General features: G+C 46.6%; 1 protein-coding gene across 2 annotated transcripts in view; it reads right to left on the reverse strand.

Annotated features, from left to right (window-relative positions):
• asb3 (ankyrin repeat and SOCS box containing 3) overlaps positions 1 to 20,842 on the reverse strand; it is a 104,289-nt gene that overhangs the window by 55,570 nt on the left and 27,877 nt on the right. For both annotated transcript variants that reach the window (XM_070889539.1, XM_070889540.1), the window contains exon 5: positions 15,872 to 16,007. In XM_070889539.1, the coding sequence (XP_070745640.1) occupies positions 15,872 to 16,007 (136 nt within the window). The remainder of the gene's footprint in view (positions 1 to 15,871; positions 16,008 to 20,842) is intronic.

Here is a 20,842-nt window from a genome sequence, read left to right on the forward strand (position 1 = left end):
GGTGTATCAGTACAATAATGAAAAGCAAGAACATTAGAATAAATCTATAAAGGACGCGATAGTTACTTGACATAGTATTTTCCTGCTCTCATGACGGTTCGTGTGAAAACATTTCTTCTAACTTCCATCTTCGTTCTTCTAGTGAAAGTTATAATTCGCCAACCAGTGGAAACAATTAGTCACAATTTATCCGCTCAAAAATTTCATAATTTTGAAAATCTCTATTTGATGTCTCTTAATATTACCCGTTGCAGTATAAAAACATAGAAACATAGAAAATAGGTGCAGGAGTAGGCCATTCGGCCATTTGAGCCTGCACCACCATTCAATATGACCATGGCTGATCATTCACCTCAGTATCCCTTTCCCACTTTCTCTCCATACCCCTTGATCCCTTTAGTCGTAAGGGCTATATCTAACTCCCTCTTGAATATATCCAATGAACTGGCATCAACAACTCTCTTGGCAGGGAATTCCACAGGTTAACAACTCTCTGAGTGAAGAAGTTTCTCCTCATCTCAGTCCTAAATGGCCTACCCCTTATCCTAAGACTGTGTCCCCTGGTTCTGGACTTCCCAACATCGGGAACATTCTTCCCGCATCTAACCTGTCCCGTCCCATCAGAATCTTATACGTTTCTATGAGATCCCCTCTCATCCTTCTAAATTCCAGTGTATAAAGGCCCAGTTGATCCAGTCTCTCCTCATATGTCAGTCCAGCCGTCCCTGGAATCAGTCTGGTGAACCTTTACTGCCATCAACATCAACATCATATGCAGTCCCTTGAAATCGAGAAAGACTTGCTTCCACTCTAAAAGTGAGTTCTTATGTGACTGAACAGTCCAATACAGGAATTACAGTCGGTCACAGGTGGGACAGACAATTGTTGAAGGAAAGAATGGGTGGGGAGTCTGGTTTGCCGCACGCTCCTTTCACTGCCTACCGTTGCTTTCTGCATGCTCTCGGCGACGAGACTCGAGGTGCTCAGCGCCCTCCCGGATGCTCTTCCTCCACTTAGGGCGGTCTTTGGCCAGGGACTACCAGGTGTCGGTGGGGATGTTGCATTTTATCAAGGAGGCTTTGAGGGTGTCCTTAAAACGTTTCCTGTGCCCACCTGGGACTTGCTTGCCATGTAGGAGTTCTGAGTAGAGCACTTGCTTTGGGAGTCTTGTGTCAGGCATGCGAACAATGTGGCCTGCCCAACAGAGCTGGTCGAGTGTGGTCAGTGCTTCGATGCTGGAGATATTGGCCTGATCGAGGACACTAACGTTGGTGCGTCTATCCTCCCAGTGGATTTGCAGGATCTTGCGGAGACATCGTTGGTGGTATTCTTCCAGCGATTTGAGGTGTCTACTGTATATGGTCCACGTCTCTGAGCCATACAGGAGGGCGGGTATCACTACAGTCCTGTAGACCATAAGTTTGGTGCCAGATTTGAGGGCCTGATCTTCGAACACTCTCCCTCAGGCGGCCGAAGGCTGCTCTGGCACACTGGAGGCGGTGTTGAACCTCATCATCTATGTCTGCCCTTGCTGATAATAGGCTCCCGAGGTATGGAAAGTGGTCCACATTGTCCAGAGCCGCACCGTGGATCTTGATGACATTTGGCGGGGAGGGGGCAATGCTGTGTGGCAGGGTCAGGTTGGTAGAGGACCTTTGTCTTACGGATGTTTCGTGTAAGGCCTATGCTTTCCTACGCCTCAGTGAAGATGTTGACTATGACTTGGAGTTCAGCCTCTGAATGTGCGTACTGTCGCTCGACGACAGAGGATGGGACGGTCTTGGATCTGGCCTGGAGGCGACGAAGGTTCCCACTGGCTCTGTAGGTTAGTTCCACTCCAGCGGGGAGCTTGCTGAGTGTGAGGTGGAGCAGTGCAGCGAGGAAGATCAAGAAGAGCGTTGGCGCGATGATGCAGACTTGCTTGACCCCGGTCCGGACGTGGATTGGGTCTGTGGTGGATCCATTGATCAGGATCACGGCTTGCATACCGTTGTGGAGTAGGCGGTGGATGGCGCCAAACTTTTGGGGGCAGCCGAAACGAAGGAGGACGTTCCATAATCCCTCGCGGTTAACAATGTCAAAGGCCTTTGTAAGGCGGCCATGTACAAGGGCTGGTGCTGTTCCCTGCATTTCTCTTGCAGTTATCGTGCCGTAAAGATCATGTCCGTTGTACCCCGTAGTGGACGGAATCCGCACTGTGACTCCAGGAGGAGCTCCTCAGCCACAGGGAGAAGATGGTTGAAGAGGATTCTAGCGATGACTTTCCCAGTAGCTAATAACGGAGATTCCTCTGTAGTTGCCGCAATTGGATTGTCCCCTTTTTCTAAAGATGGTCACGATTACTGCATCTCAGATCTTCCGGCATGCTCTTCTCTTTCCAGATGAGAGAGATGAGGTCACGCATTCGTGCCAGTAGTGCCTCTCCGCCATACTTTTGTGCTTCAGCAGGGATTCCATCCGCTCCAGATGACTTGCTGTTCTCCAGCTGACGGATGGCCTTTTTTACCTCGTGCAGGGCTAGGGTTTTGCTGAGATGGCGGCGGGTAGCATGCTGCGGGATGGAATCAAGGACACTCGTGTCAAAGGCAGAGTCTCAGTTAAATAGATCTTCGAATTCTCCTTCTCCGACTGCCTATGCGTCCTTGATGAGTATCTCCCCGTTCTTGGCCAGTAGTGGGATGGGGCCTTGGGTGCTTGAGCCGTAGGTGGACTTATCTGCGGTGAAGAATCCTCGCACATCATGGCTGTCGGCCAGCTGCTGAATCTCCTGTACTTTCTCTACCCACCATCTGTTCTTTAAGTTTCGGGTTTTTTGTTGGACCTTGGCCTTAAGCCGCCTGTAAAGCTGCTCCAGAGTTGGGTTGTTGTTTTAGGTTCAGAAATGCCCTGCGTTTGCGATTTATTAGCTCTTGGATCTCCCGGTCATTCTCATCAAACCAGTCCTGGTGTTTGCTGGTTGTGTGACCGAGCGTCTCTTCACAGGCACTGGTTATGGTGGCTTGAAGGGCAGACCAAGTGCTGTGGGCATTCTGCGTCTCGGGGTCATCATCAAGGGTCGCCAGGTTAGCAGTGAGGTGCTGGCTGTATAGTGCTCTCAGCTGGGTCTTTGAGTGCTCCGGCATTGATGTTTCTGCGACACTGCTTCTGCTGCCGTCGCCGCTTTGGGGCTATATTGATGTTTTTGACGGAACGAATTAGGCGGTGGTCCATCCAGCAGTCATCAGCTCCAGTCATGGCGCGGGTGACAGGCACATCCTTGCGATTCCTGGCTCGAACAATGACGTAGTCGAGCAGGTGCCAGTGTTTGGAGTGAGGGTGTTGCCATGATGCCTTGTACTTGTCGTTCTGGCGCTACAAGGTGTTAGTGATGACAAGGTCGTGTTTTAGGCATTTTGTCAGGAGCAGGGTACCACTGGAGTTGGTTTTCCCTAGCCCCTCTCTGCTGATCACGCCTCCCCAGGAGGTCTGTGTCCTTACCGACCCTGGCATTGAAGTCGCCGAGGAGATCACTTTGTCGTCCGTAGGGACGCGGGACAGGGATTGTTCGAGACTGGAGTAAAATCCCTCTTTGGCCTCATCTTTTGCGTCAAGTGTTGCGGCGCATTGGTTCCGGGATAGGGCGTTCACTAATCCCGCAGGGGGAAGTCTCGGAGGCGTTTGACCAGCTCGTTCTTGATGGCGAAACAGACTCCGTGGAGGCGGCATTCTTCCTCTGGTTTGCCTTTCTAGAAGAAGTGTAATCTCCACTTTGTTCCTTGAGCTGACCTTCCTCTGCCTACTGGGTCTCGCTTAGGGCGGCGATGTCAACATCGAAATGTCCAAGTTCCCACGCAACTATGGTGGTGCGGCGTTCCGGTCTGTCGCTGTTGGGAGTTGTCCAAGGAGGGTCCTGACGTTCCAGGTCCTGAACTTCAATCTTGACGGGTGGAAGATGCCTGTGCACGAGTTCTTTTAACGTGGGGTGGCCGTTGCACACCGGCTACCACACGGGCTTAGCAGAGCAAGGTCTTGGTCCAGTGGCAAGAGGGTCCAAGACAATTGCAGACCAGGCACTGCTGAATGAACCAAAGTTGCCTACGGCGAGATGCGGGCCGTAAGCTTGGCGCTGAGTAGCACCCTCAAGGGGGAGGTTTGAGGTAGAAAGAGATGGTGGATAGCAGCAAATGGTCAAAGGAAGGTTTGTTCGGGGAGAGCTCCCTAGGGAGCAGCTATCTCATCCGCCATCTTGGGTGGACTATACAGGATTCACCTTTACTGTCCCCTTTCCATGGCGTCAATATCCATCCTATAATGCAGTACTTCAGCTGTGTCCGAATCAATGTCTTGTACGCATTCAATTTCCAATGTGGAAAACACAGAATCACATTTGCCTTTTATTACCTGTACTCCCACATTTAAAGATCTATGTAGCTACAATTTCTTTCTTCCTCCACTTTACCACTTAGGATATACTTCCATTCACAAACGAACGTGGCAAGAGAAGCCAACTTCCATTTTAATTTATTATTTCAAAATTTTATGAAATAAAATACAGAAATCCTCCTATTTTGTCACACAAGCATTTCTGCGATTTGCCAAAGTCTAATCAACAAACATGATTACTAAATATTTTTAATAATCCTGCCAAGAACTAACAGAACAATTAATTAGTTAATACAGAATCAAAAAACAGTAGTTTTGCAATGAAACGGATATCAACGAGAAATATAATTAAATAAATGGCATGGGAGTCATTACTGACTAGAGAAGGAAAAGGGGTGGTCATGCGATGGACAATACAATATGGTCCTAGTGGGATCGCTCATCTGTACACAATCCCATGCTTATGCTAGTCTAAATTCTTAGCCTCAACAAAAAGTTCCAAACAATGAAGTATAAAAGCAGGGAACTCTTGCTACAACTGTACTTTGTACAGTTTTGGTCTCCTTATTTAAGGAGGGATATACTTGAATTGGAAGCAGTTCAGAGAAGGTTCACGAGGTTGATTCCCGAGATGAAGGGGTTGTCTTATGAAGGAAGGTTGAGGAGGTTGGGCCTATATTCACTGGAGTTTAGAAGACTGAGAGGTGATCTTATTGAAACATAAGATTCTGAGGGGGCTTGACAGGGTAGATGCTGAGAGGATGTTTCCCCTCGTGGAGGTATCTAGAAAAGGGCGCATAGTTTCAGAATAAAGGGTTGCCAATTTAAGACAGAGATGAGGAGGATTTTTTTCTCTCAGTGGGTCATGAATCTTTGGAATTCTCTACCCCAGAGAGCTATGGAGGCTGGGTCATTGAATATATTTAAAGTGGAAATAGACAGATTTTTAAACTACAGAGGAGTCAAGAGTTACAAAAGAACAGAAGAAATAAGAATGGGAGTAGGCCATACGACCCCTTGAGCCTGCTCCACCATTCAATAAGATCATGGCTGATCTGATCATGGACTCAGTTCCACTTCCCCGCCCGCTCCCCATAACCCCTATTCCCTTATGGGGAATAGGCAGGAAAGTGGAGTTGAGGCTAAGATCAGATCAACCATAGAAACATAGAAAATAGGTGCAGGAGTAGGCCATTCAATGAGTTCATGGCTGAACATGCACTTCAGTACTCCCTTCCTGCTTTCTCGCCATACCCCTTGATCCCCCGAATAGAACCATGATCATACTGAATGGCGGAACAGGCTCGAGGGGCCAAATGGCCTTCACCTGCTCCTATTTCTTTTGTTCTTAATGGGCCAGATATTGCTGTAAAAATAACAGTGAGGTTAACAGCATTCACCGTTATTTACGTGTAAATCGGACAGTAGTTTCCAGTGACCTCACATGCGCAGTTAAATACAGAAATCAGGAAGTTTCTGTCCAAAATGCCCTGCTCCTCCAAAAGCTTCGCGAAAACGGCATCTCACTGTCTGACTCACCATTCAAATACATTGAATTGTGTGAAAATCTTGTACTTGCCTCATTAGGTATGGACTAAACTCACCACAAAGTTAGGGCTTATCCATTCTAGTGCAAGTACCCTTTTAATGGTGTGCTAAGTCCTAATTACTGCCGAACAACTTCTCCAGCACTAAAAACTAGCTTTTACAAGTGTGGAGTTTCATTCAGGTTTTAATTATTGTTGGAGAAATAAAATCAAGTATTTTTTTTTCTTCCCGTCTCTCATCTCTCTTTACCCAATGTTTCTTGTCCTTTCTGTACCTGATTCGACATTGAATTCAATATTCTGACACTTTCTAGGTGAGATTCTGCACTAATAACCAATCAGATTAAAGAATTGTTGAAGGAAATATACAATTGCTTGCCCTTTTCACAAAGGTCCCAGATGCACTGTAGAGGGTGCTGCACTTTTTGGTTGACTGGCTGACAGGAACATCCACTGCAAAAACCCAAAGAAAGTCTATGGATAAGTGCGAGGCCAATGAACAGCTAGCGCCACTCAAAGCAATATCCAGCCCAATGTCTTACTTTAGGGTCAATGTCACCAATATTTTGACACATTTCACCACAAAGTAATGAGCGAGAGAACTGCGAAAGCTATTTCAATGATGTGGCTGTGAGGATTTGTTAAGTGGAGGCCAATCAAAACCCCATTAGGGAAGAGAAGCAAGCAGCTAGGCCTTGCTGACACACTCTCTAGCACCCACCTCTAGTCAGTATGTTAGAAAGCTGGAAGCAAGTCTCCAGCCCATTCTATTGACAGAATGTGTGCAGCATAGGACAAGGTAGAAAATCAAGTTACTGACTTAGTGACCTCGATATTAACTCGGAGACATGTTGGGAGCAAGGCAGGGTGGGGGGGGGGGGGTTCCAATAACGTGTGGGAAACCCAGAACTAAGTTCAACATGTCTGACAGTGGCTTTTTAAACTCAGCCAACTCATTAGCATTTTACTTCCGGATTTGGCTTTCAATGTGCGGCAGCTGGCGTGATGAGGATCCGCAATCTCAACTCCAGTATTTAAAAGCAAATCCAAAAATGGAATTTGAAGGAATTGGAGACTGAAACAAAACAGGAAGGTTAAGAATGGATTCTAAGCAGACAGTGGCTGAGCCACGCATCAATGACACCTCGCTTGCTGTGTTGCTTGGGGCAGCGAGGAGCCGCAGAGGTACGCTTCCCTAGCAATGGGAGAAAGAAATCTGCTGCTGACACAAAGGCGGCATGGCTGGAGGTGGCCCAGGAGGTCAACAGCAGGAGCGTAGTGCCATGCTCATGGACTCCGTGCAGGAAGTGCTTTAATGACCTAACCAGAATTATTTTAGCTGTGAACATTAAACAAGTTCCCCCTGGTTAAAGGGGTGGGGGGGGGGGGGGGGGGTCACACTACAAAAACTTTTCAAGTGCTCCCATGTTTTTTTTTTTGAGGGCACCAAAAACACAAATTATACAAGTGCCCCCTGGCTAAGGGGGGGAGCGCATTAAAACCGACAAACAGACAAATTAAACTTTAAACATTAAGGATTAAATTAAAATTTGGTTGCCGGGGGTGATGATGCACTCCAGTTCCTCCGGCACCTACATCCTGCTGTGCGCATCACCTCACTTCACCTCACCCTGCTTTCTCAAGCTTACTCCATCACATCACTCCTCACATCCACTTACCTTGCACATGCACCGATCCCCATCTATCCGTCCACTACCACTCGCCCTCATCCTTATGCAATTGCATGCCTCTGACAAATGCACTGCATCTATCGGATAACCCCATGCCATTACAGTCACTCATAGGTCTGTTCTTTCCCTCATTGCAGAAGAGAGCACAGAACAAGAGGGAAAGAACCGGTGGTAGGCCTCCACACATTTCCCAGTTCACAAATACAGAGGAGGAAGTGCTGGAGATCGGTGGAGTTTTGACATCCCTGGTCATCACAGATGGGGAGACAGGGACCTCCCAGCTACCGGGTGACACTGTTAAATATCAGAGACACTCTGTCATATTGACTTGATTCCAACAGCAAGTGAAATATGATCATCTTCGTAATGACAGCTTGCAACATTCTTACCCTGCCAGTACTAATTAATATATTCTAGCTCCTACAGGATCTTCATTCATGCAGCAGAAGTCAGTTAAGGTCGCAGACAATGATTTCTCAGAAGGAAAGAATCCTTCTGAGGACAGATGAATCACAGGATTCGTGCGCCAGCTCGGATACTCGCACTTCAGTGGGACCAGTTAGACAGATAGTTGGGTTTTCACCTGATGACTCACACTTCACAAGTGAGCACGAGCAGATGGCTGTGGCAGAGACATCAGTGGTGAGTCCATGTTGGAGGGCGCAGCCTCTCCAAGCTCTACTCAGCTGGACACAGATGCTGTACCTCGCAGGCAGTCAATGAAAAGGAGAATCATTGAGCAGCAGCAGAGAATACACAATGCACAGAAAGACCTTCCAAGCACAGCGACCATGACTGCAGAGAGAAAGGAATCCATCTAAAGCGGGAGTAGGTTGACGTCACAGGGCATTGCGTCCATGCATAGAGTGGCCGGCTCCATGGAACATCAAACACTCCAATCAAATGAGTCTATGCACACCTTGCCCACGGCCATGCAGACTCTGGATGACAACATGTCTCCCACCTTAAATAGGATGACAGATACCTTAAGCCTTATAGTGCCACACTCACCTGCACCAAAGAGCTCTCCAGTATAATGGTAGTAGTGCAATGCAGCTGGGCCACAAGAGGGATGATGGTGAAAGGGGACATGGAAGTGGGGACTCCACTCAAAGCAATTCCTCTTCTCGCTCGTTGCCCCTCCCAAGCCCGTACCAGACATGCTGCCTCATCTGATGGTGGAATTTGCCCCTGCACAGGTGCAGGTGGAGCAATCTTTGGCAGCGCTCCAAAACACAGAGGTTGTCGGCCAGGAGCATCTCAGCAGTCAGAGCAGGGATCGGAGCAGCCTGCCTCTATCTCTGCTCAAGCCATAGGGCTTGCACCACATAGGAGGCGATGGAAAAGGAAAGCTTTGTAATTGCACAAGGGTCTGCACATGGGTGCTTGATAAAAATGTAATGTTGTTAGGTTTCGGTGTTAAATTAAAGCACATAAATGTTATTCTTTTGCACCACTTTCCCCTCTTGCCCTTTCTTGGATGCTTGGTGGCAAGTTGTCTTTTAAGTTGTTTGATGGTGAATAGGAAGGCATGAATTGACGGGGACCAATTTTGGGGGGGCGGCAATGTGCAAGGTGTGGTTGGTCAGTAGCAGTACTGTTTTGTGTCAGTGGCATGGGCGGGGAGAGTGGCGGTTGTATGTGCTTCTGACATCGGTCCACTAGTGCCACTTCAGTGAACCTTGCATTAATAAGGACATCCCTGGCAGCAATGTGAGCAGCTGATGGTGATGAGGGAAATGCACCCTTGTCCTTCTAGTCTTCCTCCTCCTCCTCCTCCTCCTCAGAATTGTCCAAAGAGGATCTGAGCTCTGTGCTTTGGTTCCTTCTGCAGGTCCAATGTTGTGCAGAGCGCAGCACATCATGACACTGCTTTGGGTACTGTTGAGGGGGATGACTCATCAGGGGAGGGCAGCAGCAACCAAGTTCATGGCACCGTGGCTGGCTCTGTTGCACAGGAGGGCAGGAAAAAGAGTGGAGAGCGATAGTGATAGGGGATTCAATTGTAAGGGGAATAGACAGGCGTTTCTGCGGCCGCAACCAAGACTCCAGGATGGTATGTTGCCTCCCTGGTGCAAGGGTCAAGGAGCGGGTGCAGGACATTCTGAAAAGGGAGGGTGAACAGCCAGTTATCGTGGTGCACATTGGTACCAACAATATAGATAAAAAAAGGGATGAAGTCCTACGAGACAAATTTAAGGAGCTAGGAGCTAAATTAAAAAGTAGGACCTCAAAAGTAGTAATCTCGGGATTGCTACCAGTGCCACGTGATAGTCAGAGTAGGAATCGCAGGATAGCGCAGATGAATACGTGGCTTGAGCAGTGGTGCAGGAGGGAGGGATTCAAATTCCTGGGGCATTGGAACCGGTTCTGGGGGAGGTGGGACCAGTACAAACCGGACGGTCTGCACCTGGGCAGGACCGGAACCAATGTCCTAGGGGGAGTGTTTGCTAGTGCTGTTGGGGAGGAGTTAAATTAATATGGCAGGGGGATGGGAACCAATGCAGGGAGACAGAGGGAAACAAAAAGGATGCAAAAGCAAAAGACAGAAAGGAGATGAGGAAAAGTGGAGGGCAGAGAAACCCAAGGCAAAGAACAAAAAGGGCCATTGTACAGCAAAATTCTAAAAGGACAAAGGGTGTTAAAAAAACAAGCCTGAATGCAAGGAGTATCCGCAATAAGGTGGATGAATTAACTGTGCAAATAGATGTTAACAAATATGATGTGATTGGGATTACGGAGACGTGGCTCCAGGATGATCAGGGCTGGGAACTCAACATCCAGGGATATTCAACATTCAGGAAAGATAGAATAAAAGGAAAAGGAGGTGCGGTAGCATTGCTGGTTAAAGAGGAAATTAAGGCAATAGTTCGGAAGGACATTAGCTTGGCTAATGTGGAATCTATATGGGTAGAGCTGCAGAACACCAAAGGGCAAAAAACGTTAGTGGGAGTTGTGTACAGACCTCCAAACAGTAGTAGCGATGTTGGGGAGGGCCTCAAACATGAAATTAGGGGTGCGTGCAATAAAGGTGCAGCAGTTATAATGGGTGACTTTAATATGCACATAGATTAGGCTAACCAAACTAGAAGCAATACGGTGGAGGAGGATTTCCTGGAGTGCATAAGGGATGGTTTTTTAGACCAATATGTCGAGGAACCAACTAGGGGGGAGGCCATCTTAGACTGGGTGTTGTGTAATGAGAGAGGATATAATTAGCAATCTCGTTGTGCGAGGCCCCTTGGGGAAGAGTGACCATAATATGGTGGAATTCTGCATTAGGATGGAGAATGAAACAGTTAATTCAGAGACCATGGTCCAGAACTTAAAGAAGGGTAACTTTGAAGGTATGAGGCGTAAATTGGTTAGGGTAGATTGGCGAAGGATACTGAAGGGGTTGACTGTGGATGGGCAATGGCAGACATTTAGAGACCACATGGATGAACTACAACAATTGTACATTCCTGTCTGGCGTAAAAATAAAAAAGGGAAGGTGGCTCAACCGTGGCTATCAAGGGAAATCAGGGACAGTATTAAAGCCAAGGAAGTGGCATACAAATTGGCCAGAAATAGCAGCGAACCCGGGGACTGGGAGAAATTTAGAACTCAGCAGAGGAGGACAAAGGGTTTGATTAGGACAGGGAAAATGGAGTACGAGAAGAAGCTTGCAGGGAACATTAAGACGGATTGCAAAAGTTTCTATAGATATGTAAAGAGAAAAAGGTTAGTAAAGACAAACGTAGGTCCCCTGCGGTCAGAATCAGGGGAAGTCATAACGGGGAACAAAGAAATGGCGGACCAATTGAACAAGTACTTTGGTTCGGTATTCACTAAGGAGGACACAAACAACCTTCCGCATATAAAAGGGGTCGGAGGGTCTAGTAAGGAGGAGGAACTGAGGGAAATCCTTATTAGTCGGGAAATTGTGTTGGGGTAATTGATGGGATTGAAGGCCGATAAATCCCCAGGGCCTGATGGACTGCATCCCAGAGTACTTAAGGAGGTGGCCTTGGAAATAGCGGATGCATTGACAGTCATTTTCCAACATTCCATTGACTCTGGATCAGTTCCTATGGAGTGGAGGGTAGCCAATGTAACCCCACTTTTTAAAAAAGGAGGGAGAGATAACAGGGAATTATAGACCGGTCAGTCTGACATCGGTAGTGGGTAAAATGATGGAATCAATTATTAAGGATGTCATAGCAGTGCATTTGGAAAGAGGGGATATGATAGGTCCAAGTCAGCATGGATTTGTGAAAGGGAAATCATGCTTGACAAATCTTCTGGAATTTTTTGAGGATGTTTCCAGTAGAGTGGACGAGGGAGAACCAGTTGATGTGGTATATTTGGACTTTCAGAAGGCTTTCGACAAGGTCCCACACAAGAGATTAATGTGCAAAGTTAAATAAAGCACATGGGATTGGGGGTAGTGTGCTGACATGGATTGTGAACTGGTTGTCAGACAGGAAGCAAAGAGTAGGAGTAAATGGGGACTTTTCAGAATGGCAGGCAGTGACTAGTGGGGCACCGCAAGGTTCTGTGCTGGGGCCCCAGCTGTTTACACTGTACATTAATGATTTAGACGAGGGGATTAAATGTAGTATCTCCAAATTTGCGGATGACACTAAGTTGGGTGGCAGTGTGAGCTGCGAGGAGGATGCTATGAGGCTGCAGAGCGACTTGGATAGGTTAGGTGAGTGGGCAAATGCATGGCAGATGAAGTATAATGTGGATAAATGTGAGGTTATCCACTTTGGTGGTAAAAACAGAGAGACAGACTATTATCTGAATGGTGACAGATTAGGAAAAGGGGAGGTGCAAAGAGACCTGGGTGTCATGGTACATCAGTCATTGAAGGTTGGCATGCAGGTACAGCAGGCGGTTAAGAAAGCAAATGGCATGTTGGCCTTCATAGCGAGGGGATTTGAGTACAGGGGCAGGGAGGTGTTGCTACAGTTGTACAGGGCCTTGGTGAGGCCACACCTGGAGTATTGTGTACAGTTTTGGTCTCCTAACCTGAGGAAGGACATTCTTGCTATTGAGGGAGTGCAGCGAAGGTTCACCAGACTGATTCCCGGGATGGCGGGACTGACCTATCAAGAAAGACTGGATCAACTGGGCTTGTATTCACTGGAGTTCAGAAGAATGAGAGGGGACTTCATAAAAACGTTTAAAATTCTGACGGGGTTTGACAGGTTAGATGCAGGAAGAATGTTCCCAATGTTGGGGAAGTCCAGAACCAGGGGACACAGTCTAAGGATAAGGGGTAAGCCATTTAGGACCGAGATGAGGAGGAATTTCTTCACCAAGAGAGTGGTGAACCTGTGGAATTCTCTACCACAGAAAGTTGTTGAGGCCAATTCACTAAATATATTCAAAAAGGAGTTAGATGAAGTCCTTACTACTAGGGGGATCAAGGGGTATGGTGAGAAAGCAGGAATGGGGTACTGAAGTTGCATGTTCAGCCATGAACTCATTGAATGGCGGTGCAGGCTAGAAGGGCCGAATGGCCTACTCCTGCACCTATTTTCTATGATTCTATGTTTCTATGACATTCTGGGCAACTTAGCTGGTGCATACTGAAAGGCGCCTCCAGATCTATCTCGGCACCTGAAGTGTATCTTCAGCATGCCGATGGCTTGTTTGATCACACATCTGATGGTCATATGGCATTCAATGTAGTGCTGTTAAGACTTCATTGGTCAGATTTCAGACGGGTGTTATCGGCCAAGTTTGAAGTGAGCATCTCTTGCCTCCTAGCAGCCACCCCGCGTCAGGGAGCTTGGACTGCCGCAGGACAAAAGCATCATGGCAGCTCCCCGGGAACCTTGTGCATACCTGCATAAATATCTTTTTTTGGTTGCACACCAGCTGCACATTGGTGGAGTGGAAGCCCTTGCAGTTGGCGAATACTCCTGGTTGATCTGGGGGTGCCACATGTGTGCAATTGATGACGCCCTGCATCCGTGGGAAGCCAGCCAGAGATGCAAACCCGAGTGCCCGCTCATTCTGATTGGCATCACCACAAGCAAAGTTCACATAATTGCCAGACCTGGCAAACAAGCCATCAGTCACCTGTCATATGCATTTGTGGGCCGCTGACTGGGAGATCCTGGATCTATCTCTGGCAGAGCTAAAACGTTGAGGGCGGTGGTGATTTTGACAGCCATTGGTAACACGTGGCCATCAGGGAGCAGGTCTTCTTCTAGGAGGCTGCAAATGTCTGCCATCATCTGACACGACAACATGAGCTTCCTGAAACACTGCTGTTCAGACACGTCAAGGAAACTCAGCCTCTGCCTGTACAATTGTGTCGCAGATAGTGTCTCCTGCGAGCTGCATACTCTGTTACTGCTGCCATCCTCTGCTATCCAGCTACAGGTCATTCAAGAGCAGGCTGGTGATATTACTCCTAGTCCAACGTTCTGTCGAAGACAGCAAAGGCATCACCCATCCTTATTGTGACTCAGAAATCATACAAAGTGTAGAAAGTAACAACTTGTATGTATATAGTGCCTTTAATGTCCCAAAGTGCTTCACAAGAGTGTTATAGGACAAAAATTTGACAACGAGCCACATAAGAAATTACGGCAGATGACCAAAAGCTTGGTCAAAGAGGTGGGTTTTAAGGAGAGTCTTAAAGGAGGAAAGAGAGGTAGAGAGGCAGAGAGGTTTAGGGAGGGAGTTCCAGAACTTACGGCCTAGGCAGCTGAAGGCACAGCCACCAATGGTTGAGCGATTATAATCAGGGATGCCCGAGAGCAGAATTTGAGGAGCACAGACATCCCAGGAAGTTGTGAGGCTGAAGGAGATTACAGATATTGGGAGGGGCAATGCCATGGAGAGATTTATAAACAAGGATGAGTAAATTCTCAGCAAAAGTACTGTGATCAAACCCTTTCCCACTAGCAGTTAAGAATGCAGCTGTGAGTACTGAGTATTTATTGTAGTATTTTATTTCAGCCCCCCCCCACCCCCGGCCAATTGCTGCTATGGTCTCAACTTGCTTTCACTGGTGAGTTTTAGGAATCCCAGGAAACCCGTGGATGCACTATTAAATTTAAAAGTCAGTTGAAATTTCGGTCGAATTGAGCAATCAGCTCTCGAGGGGGTTGTGCGTAAGCAGCCTAATGCGTTCCAGTTAAATGCAGAAGTTGGTGGGTTGGAGCCAGCTTCCTGCATGCTGATATTTTTGCTGGTTTTAACCCCCACCCGCACTCAACCCGCACACTCTTACAGGTTAAAATCCCCCACCCAGTATTTCTTATTTCTCAGTTACTGAGGCTTTCTTTGCTTAAAGGTTTTCTCTTCATGGAGACGGTCTCCATTATCAAGTCTCTTTTTCCAGGTTCTCATTATTTCTTTTGTTCCTCTCTGGTCCCAACCCATCTGTTGGCTGGATGTTCGCAGTGCGGGGATTTAGCGCCGTTGCCTCTTCAGTGAGAGAAACCAAAGGCATACCAATAAAAGGGAGAGCATCCTGGCTTCCATATCTGGAGCAAAAGGGAACGAGTTAAAGCTATTGGACTTGCATTACTATTTTTCTGCTCATCAAGTGAAGGATAAAGCACTAGAAATTGAACACTTTTCCATTTTGCCACCAAGTAATAGCATAATGTAACCCCAGATCAAAATTAGCATTCAAATGCAGAACAAGTTCACTACTCTGTTCAACAGCATGCCTTAATTTAAATCTCAAGAGCATTAGTGTGTTTTTTTTCCATTGCCCTTATACCCTTTTTGACTGAAATAGCAGATTTACATTAAATTACAAGCTCAGTGGATTTATAGCACAGAGAAGTAGGTTGACGTTGCCCAAACACATTACACAAAATAAAAATATGTATTTATATAGCATCTCAAGAGAAAACTTCCCAAAGCACTTCAAACAACAAATGATTTTTGGAGTACAGTGACTATTTGTTTGCCCACATAAAACAGTCACTGTACTCCAAAAATATATTTAGAACAGTCATTGCATTCATGTGAGGTTCTTGCAGCTGGAAGAGAATACTTTCACTCCAGCAAACTCTATTCAGAAATGGAACACCATGCTGACTTACTATGCTACTCAGTTTCCAAGGTCTGGAGATATTTTTAATTAGCATTGGAATTATATAATCTTAAAAGATTGAAATGCAATAATCCCAGATAAGGACAGCAATACAAACAGTGCAATTGCGATGTTATGATTTAAAAATAGCTAATTTCAAAATTACCAGCATTTATTACTTTCATTTAATGCAGTATCATAAAATTCTGACCAATTACCATGTTGTAGAAGGACTCGTAGACTTTCCAGTTTTCCATACTGAGCAGCAAGAAACAATGGTGTAATTCCATAATCGTCCCTGGCTTCTTTATCAGCCCCATTTTCAAGTAAGAGCATTAATACTTCTAAGTGTTCCTGCAAAACATTATAATTCAAATGTTTTAGACATGATACTTCTAAAGTTAACTATGGTTATGACGTGTTCAATATAATGCGAAAACTGGTTCGACAACTCATTATGGCCATTCAGTTAAATTCAAGGGCAGTTATAATATCCTCTTAGTAGGGAGGTAGGGATTGCTAAATGTTTCAGTCAATGACAGCAGAGGAAAGGTTTGCTCAGCTGCTCAAGGTCGAGACAGATAGATTACCTTCATTGTAAGTAATAATATGCACAGTAGTTAAGTCTAGCTTGATTGATTATAGGGAATACAGGCAAGAATACTGGGACTGATACCCTGACAAGAATAGTCATCAAGGGCATCAGTCAAAACTCCGACTCCTTCACCTTAAATCCCTGTCAAGAATTATCACCCAATCTATGCCTAAGAGTTAATGACACCTAAATTTGGTTCACTAAAACTTTCTTATATCAACCAGTTCAGAATATATTAGCATTTACACAATCAATTTTCCATCAGATCGCACAAGCTACTGAGTGAATGAATTAAACTTTTCTCACAAATTAGCAAAGAAGTTGTCAGACTACAAAGTCATGAACTAACAATTGTTTATTAACCTTAAAGTCATAGTTAGCAGTACTTAAAACTTAAACACTGAGTATGCAAATAACTAGTGCTTAGGGTTAACTGACAAAAATTAATATGTTATAAAGGCAGTTCAGTCTTATCACAATAATTCAGTATTAACTGCTTGCTGATTATAAATTTGCATTTGCGATCAATGTCCAAGTTTGATATAAATTGGAGAGATTAATTTAGGATTCAGATAGTTGACAAATTAGCTGCATTAGATAGTCATTCTATTGAATAGATTAAATAGGGCTAGAAGTTCGGTAATGCTCCATTTGGCTGTTAGTGCTCCAAGAAAGAACTGGAGTGCTAAATCAACTCACTAGGATGCTACAGGGGCTCTACCAGCAGAGCAATAATGAATTTCAGGTGCAATGTAATCGGGAATGATCCTTCACAATAGCTCCTTCCAGCTCTGAAAGGGGAGGTTCCATCACTGTGCAGATCCTCATTATCAACATTGCTGGCTGTGAAGGCGATCTGCAAGCAACTGAATCCGGTAATTCTCATGGCGGATCCCAATCCCAGGGAGAGAGCTCGCCGTTTCAGCGACCAGACATTGGAGGCATTGGTCGGGGGCTGGAGGGCAGTGCTGTTCCTGGCCACTGGAAGGTGGCCATTGCCCCAGGTCTTCAGGGAAGTGGACCAGGAGATCTCGGCCAGCAGTGTGATTGTGAGGACCCTGACACAGTGCTGCAAGAAATTCAACGACATCACTCGGGTGGTCAAGGTGAGTGCATGCTCCAACAGTTCCGACATACCAGCACGCCCTCTGAAATGGCCTAGTAAACCACTCAGGTGTACCAAACTGCTATGACAAAGTCACTGTGGGAGTATCTTCGCCACAAGGACTGCAGTGTTTCAAGGCGGTGGCTCACCACCAGTTTCTCGAGGGCAATTAGGAATGGGCAATAAATGCTGGCCTTGCCAGGAACGCCCACAGCCCATGAACAAATAATTTTTTAAACTCCTTATTGGATGAAGACGACGTGCCCCATTCTGACCTTCTGATTGAAGAAAAGTCATTGATGAAGCAGCTGATGATAGTGGGGTCCAGGATGCAGCCCTGAGGAACTCCTGCAGCAGTGCAGAGACTGAGATGATTGGCCTCCATCAACTACAACCATATTCCTGCATGCCAGATAGAACACCAGCGAATGGAGAGTTTTCTCCCTGATCCCCATTGACTTCAGTTTTCCTTGGTGTCACACTCAGTTAAATTCTACCTTGATGTAAAGGGCAGTCACTATCACCTCACCTCTGGAATTCAGTTCCTTTGTCCATGTCTGGAGACATGTGGTCCTGGTGGAACTCTGCATCGGTGAGCAGGTTACTTATGATTAAGTGCTGCTCCATATGCCGCTGATGACTCCTGCCATAATTTTGATGATGATTGAAAATAGGGTGGTAATTGCCCAGGTTGGATTTGTTTTGCTCTTTGTTGGTAGGACACAGTTGGGCAATTTTCCACATTTGAAAGGTAGATGCCACTGTTGTTGCTGTAGTGGAACTGCTTAGCTAGGGGCGAGGCTAATTCGGTTGAGGACCTTAGAAGGAGGCCGAAATGGATCACCCAATCGGCCCTTTTGGCTGCAAATCAGTCTTTCAGCCTTATCTTTTGCACTCATGTGATGGTCTCTCCTGCTCCACCTGGCCCACAAAGAAACCTTTTAAACTCAAATTACTTACCTTTTTTGGTCTTCTTCTGGAGTAGCTACTCCTGACAAAGATGGTTTCATCAGCACGAAACATGGCTGCCCAGCTTTTAAATATACAGAGTTATCATTTGTACTGCACATTCTTCGATAAACATGCATCGGTCAAGCCCCGCCCCTCATCAAGCTCCACCCCCTCCCCCCCAAAATCATTCTCCGACTCTCTTCGCCCGCTCAGATCCTCCCAACCCCCAGGACTTTCTCCAGCTTTGACACTAAACCCCCACCCCCCCCCCCCCCACCGACTCCTTCCTCCTCCTCCTCCACCTCCACCCCCCACCCCCGGACGGACTTCCTTCCTTCTCTCCGCCCCGCCCCCCTCGGACTCTCTTTTTCCATCCCCGCCTGCCCCCCGGACTCTCTCCCATCCTTCTCTCTCCCGACACCACCAGACTCTCTCTCCCCTTTCCAGGACTCTCTTCCTTTCCTTTCCCCCTCCGAGGGCCAAGAGCAGCCGGCCTGGAGCAGAGAGGGCCCCTGGGCGACTGCATGCAGAGCGAGAGAGTGCAGAGGGGGAGAAAAGAGGACCAGGGAGAGGGGGGGGGGAAACAGGGCGGGGGGGGGGGCACACGAGCACAACAGGCATGCACTTGGACTGGGGTAAGGCACTTTGGCTGGCCCTTCAGTCTTCTAGGGAGCTCTGTCCTCTTTCACTTCAGGTCCCTTGCAGTCAGATTCAGGTGAATTTATAATGGGGAAGAAAGAAATGGCAGACCAATTGAACAAATACTTTGGTTCGGTCTTCACTAAGGGAGACACAAATAACCTCCCGAAAATAATAGGGGACCGAGGCTCTAGTGAGGAGGAGGAACTGAAGGAAATCCTTATTAATCAGGAAATTGTGTTAGGGAAATTGATGGGATTGTAGGCCGATAAATCCCCAGGGCCTGATAGTCTGCATCCCAGAGTACTTAAGGGAGTGGCCTAGAAATAGTGGATGCATTGGTGGTCATTTTCCAACAGTATCGACTCTGGATTAGTTCCTATGGACTGGAGAGTAGCTAACGTAAACACCACTGTTTAAAAAAGGAGGGAGAAAACGGGGAATTATAGACCGGTTAGCCTGGTAATGGGGAAAATGTTGGAATCAATCATTAAAGATGTAATAGCAGCGCATTTGGAAAGCAGTGACAGGATCGATCCAAGTCAGCATGGATTTATGAAAGGGAAATCATGCTTGACAAATCATCTCGAATTTTTTGAGGATGTAACTAGTAGAGTGGACAAGGGAGAACCAGTGGATGCGGTGTATTCGGACTTTCAAAAGGCTTTTGACAAGGTCCCACACAAGAGATTAGTGTGCAAAATTAAAGCACATGGTATTGGGGGTAATGTATTGATGTGGATAGAGAACTGGTTGGCAGACCATGAATTTACTCAATGATTCAGCATTCAAAGCCCTTTGGGGAGAGAATTCCAAAGATTCGCAACCCTCTGAGTGAAGAAATTCCTCCTCATCTCAGTCTTAAATGGTCGACCCCTTATTCCAGGACTATGCTCTCCAGCCAAGGGAAACAACCTCTCAGCACCTACCTTGTCAAACCCTCTCAGAATTTTATATGTTTCAATGAGATCAACTCTCATTCTTGTAAGCTCCAGAGCGTATAGGCCCAACCTACCAAATCTCTCCTCATAGGACAGCCCTCTCATCCCAGGATCAATCCAGAAACAGTTGCATAGTGATTATGTTACCGAACAAGTAATCCAGAGGCCTGGACTAATGATTCAGAGATGAGAGTTCAAATCCCACCACGACAGCTGGGGAATTTAAATTCAGTTAATTAAATAAATCTGGAATAAAACGCTAGGATCATTAATCGTGACCATGAAACAACTGGATTGTCGTAAAAACCCATCTAGTTCACTAATGTCCTTTAGGGAAGGAAATCTGCCGTCCTTAGCTAGATTGCCCCATGTGTGAGTCCAGGCCCACAACAATGTGGTTGACTCTTAACTGCCATCTGAAATGGCCCAGCAAGCCAAGAATAAAACAAAACTGACCACCCTGCATCGACCTCGGCACCGGTTTTGGACACACCCAGCCCAGTTGACCCTGCAAAGTCCTCCTCACCAACATCTGGGGGCGTGATAGGGTGGATGCAGAGAGGATGTTTTCACTGATAGGGAAGGACTAGAACTAGGGGGCATAATCTTAGAATAAGGGGCCACTCATTTAAAACTGAGATGAGAAGGAATTTCGTCTCTCGGAGGGTTGTAAATCTGTGGAATTCGCTGCCTCAGAGAGCTGTGGAAGCTGGGACATTGAATAAATTTAAGACAGACATAGAGAGCTTCTTAAACGATGAGGGATTAAGGGGTTATGGGGAGCGGGCAGGGAAGTGGACCCGAGTCCATTATCGGATCAGCCATGATCGTATTAAATGGCGGAGCAGGCTCGAGGGGCCGTATGGCCTACTCCTGCTCCTATTTCTTATGTTCTTACGTTCTTATGACTTGTGCCAAAATTGGGAGAGCTGTCCCTCAGACTAGTCAAGCAACAGCC

The sequence above is a fragment of the Pristiophorus japonicus genome, chromosome 9 (assembly GCF_044704955.1).
Source record: "Pristiophorus japonicus isolate sPriJap1 chromosome 9, sPriJap1.hap1, whole genome shotgun sequence".
Taxonomy (NCBI): Eukaryota; Metazoa; Chordata; class Chondrichthyes; family Pristiophoridae; genus Pristiophorus; species Pristiophorus japonicus.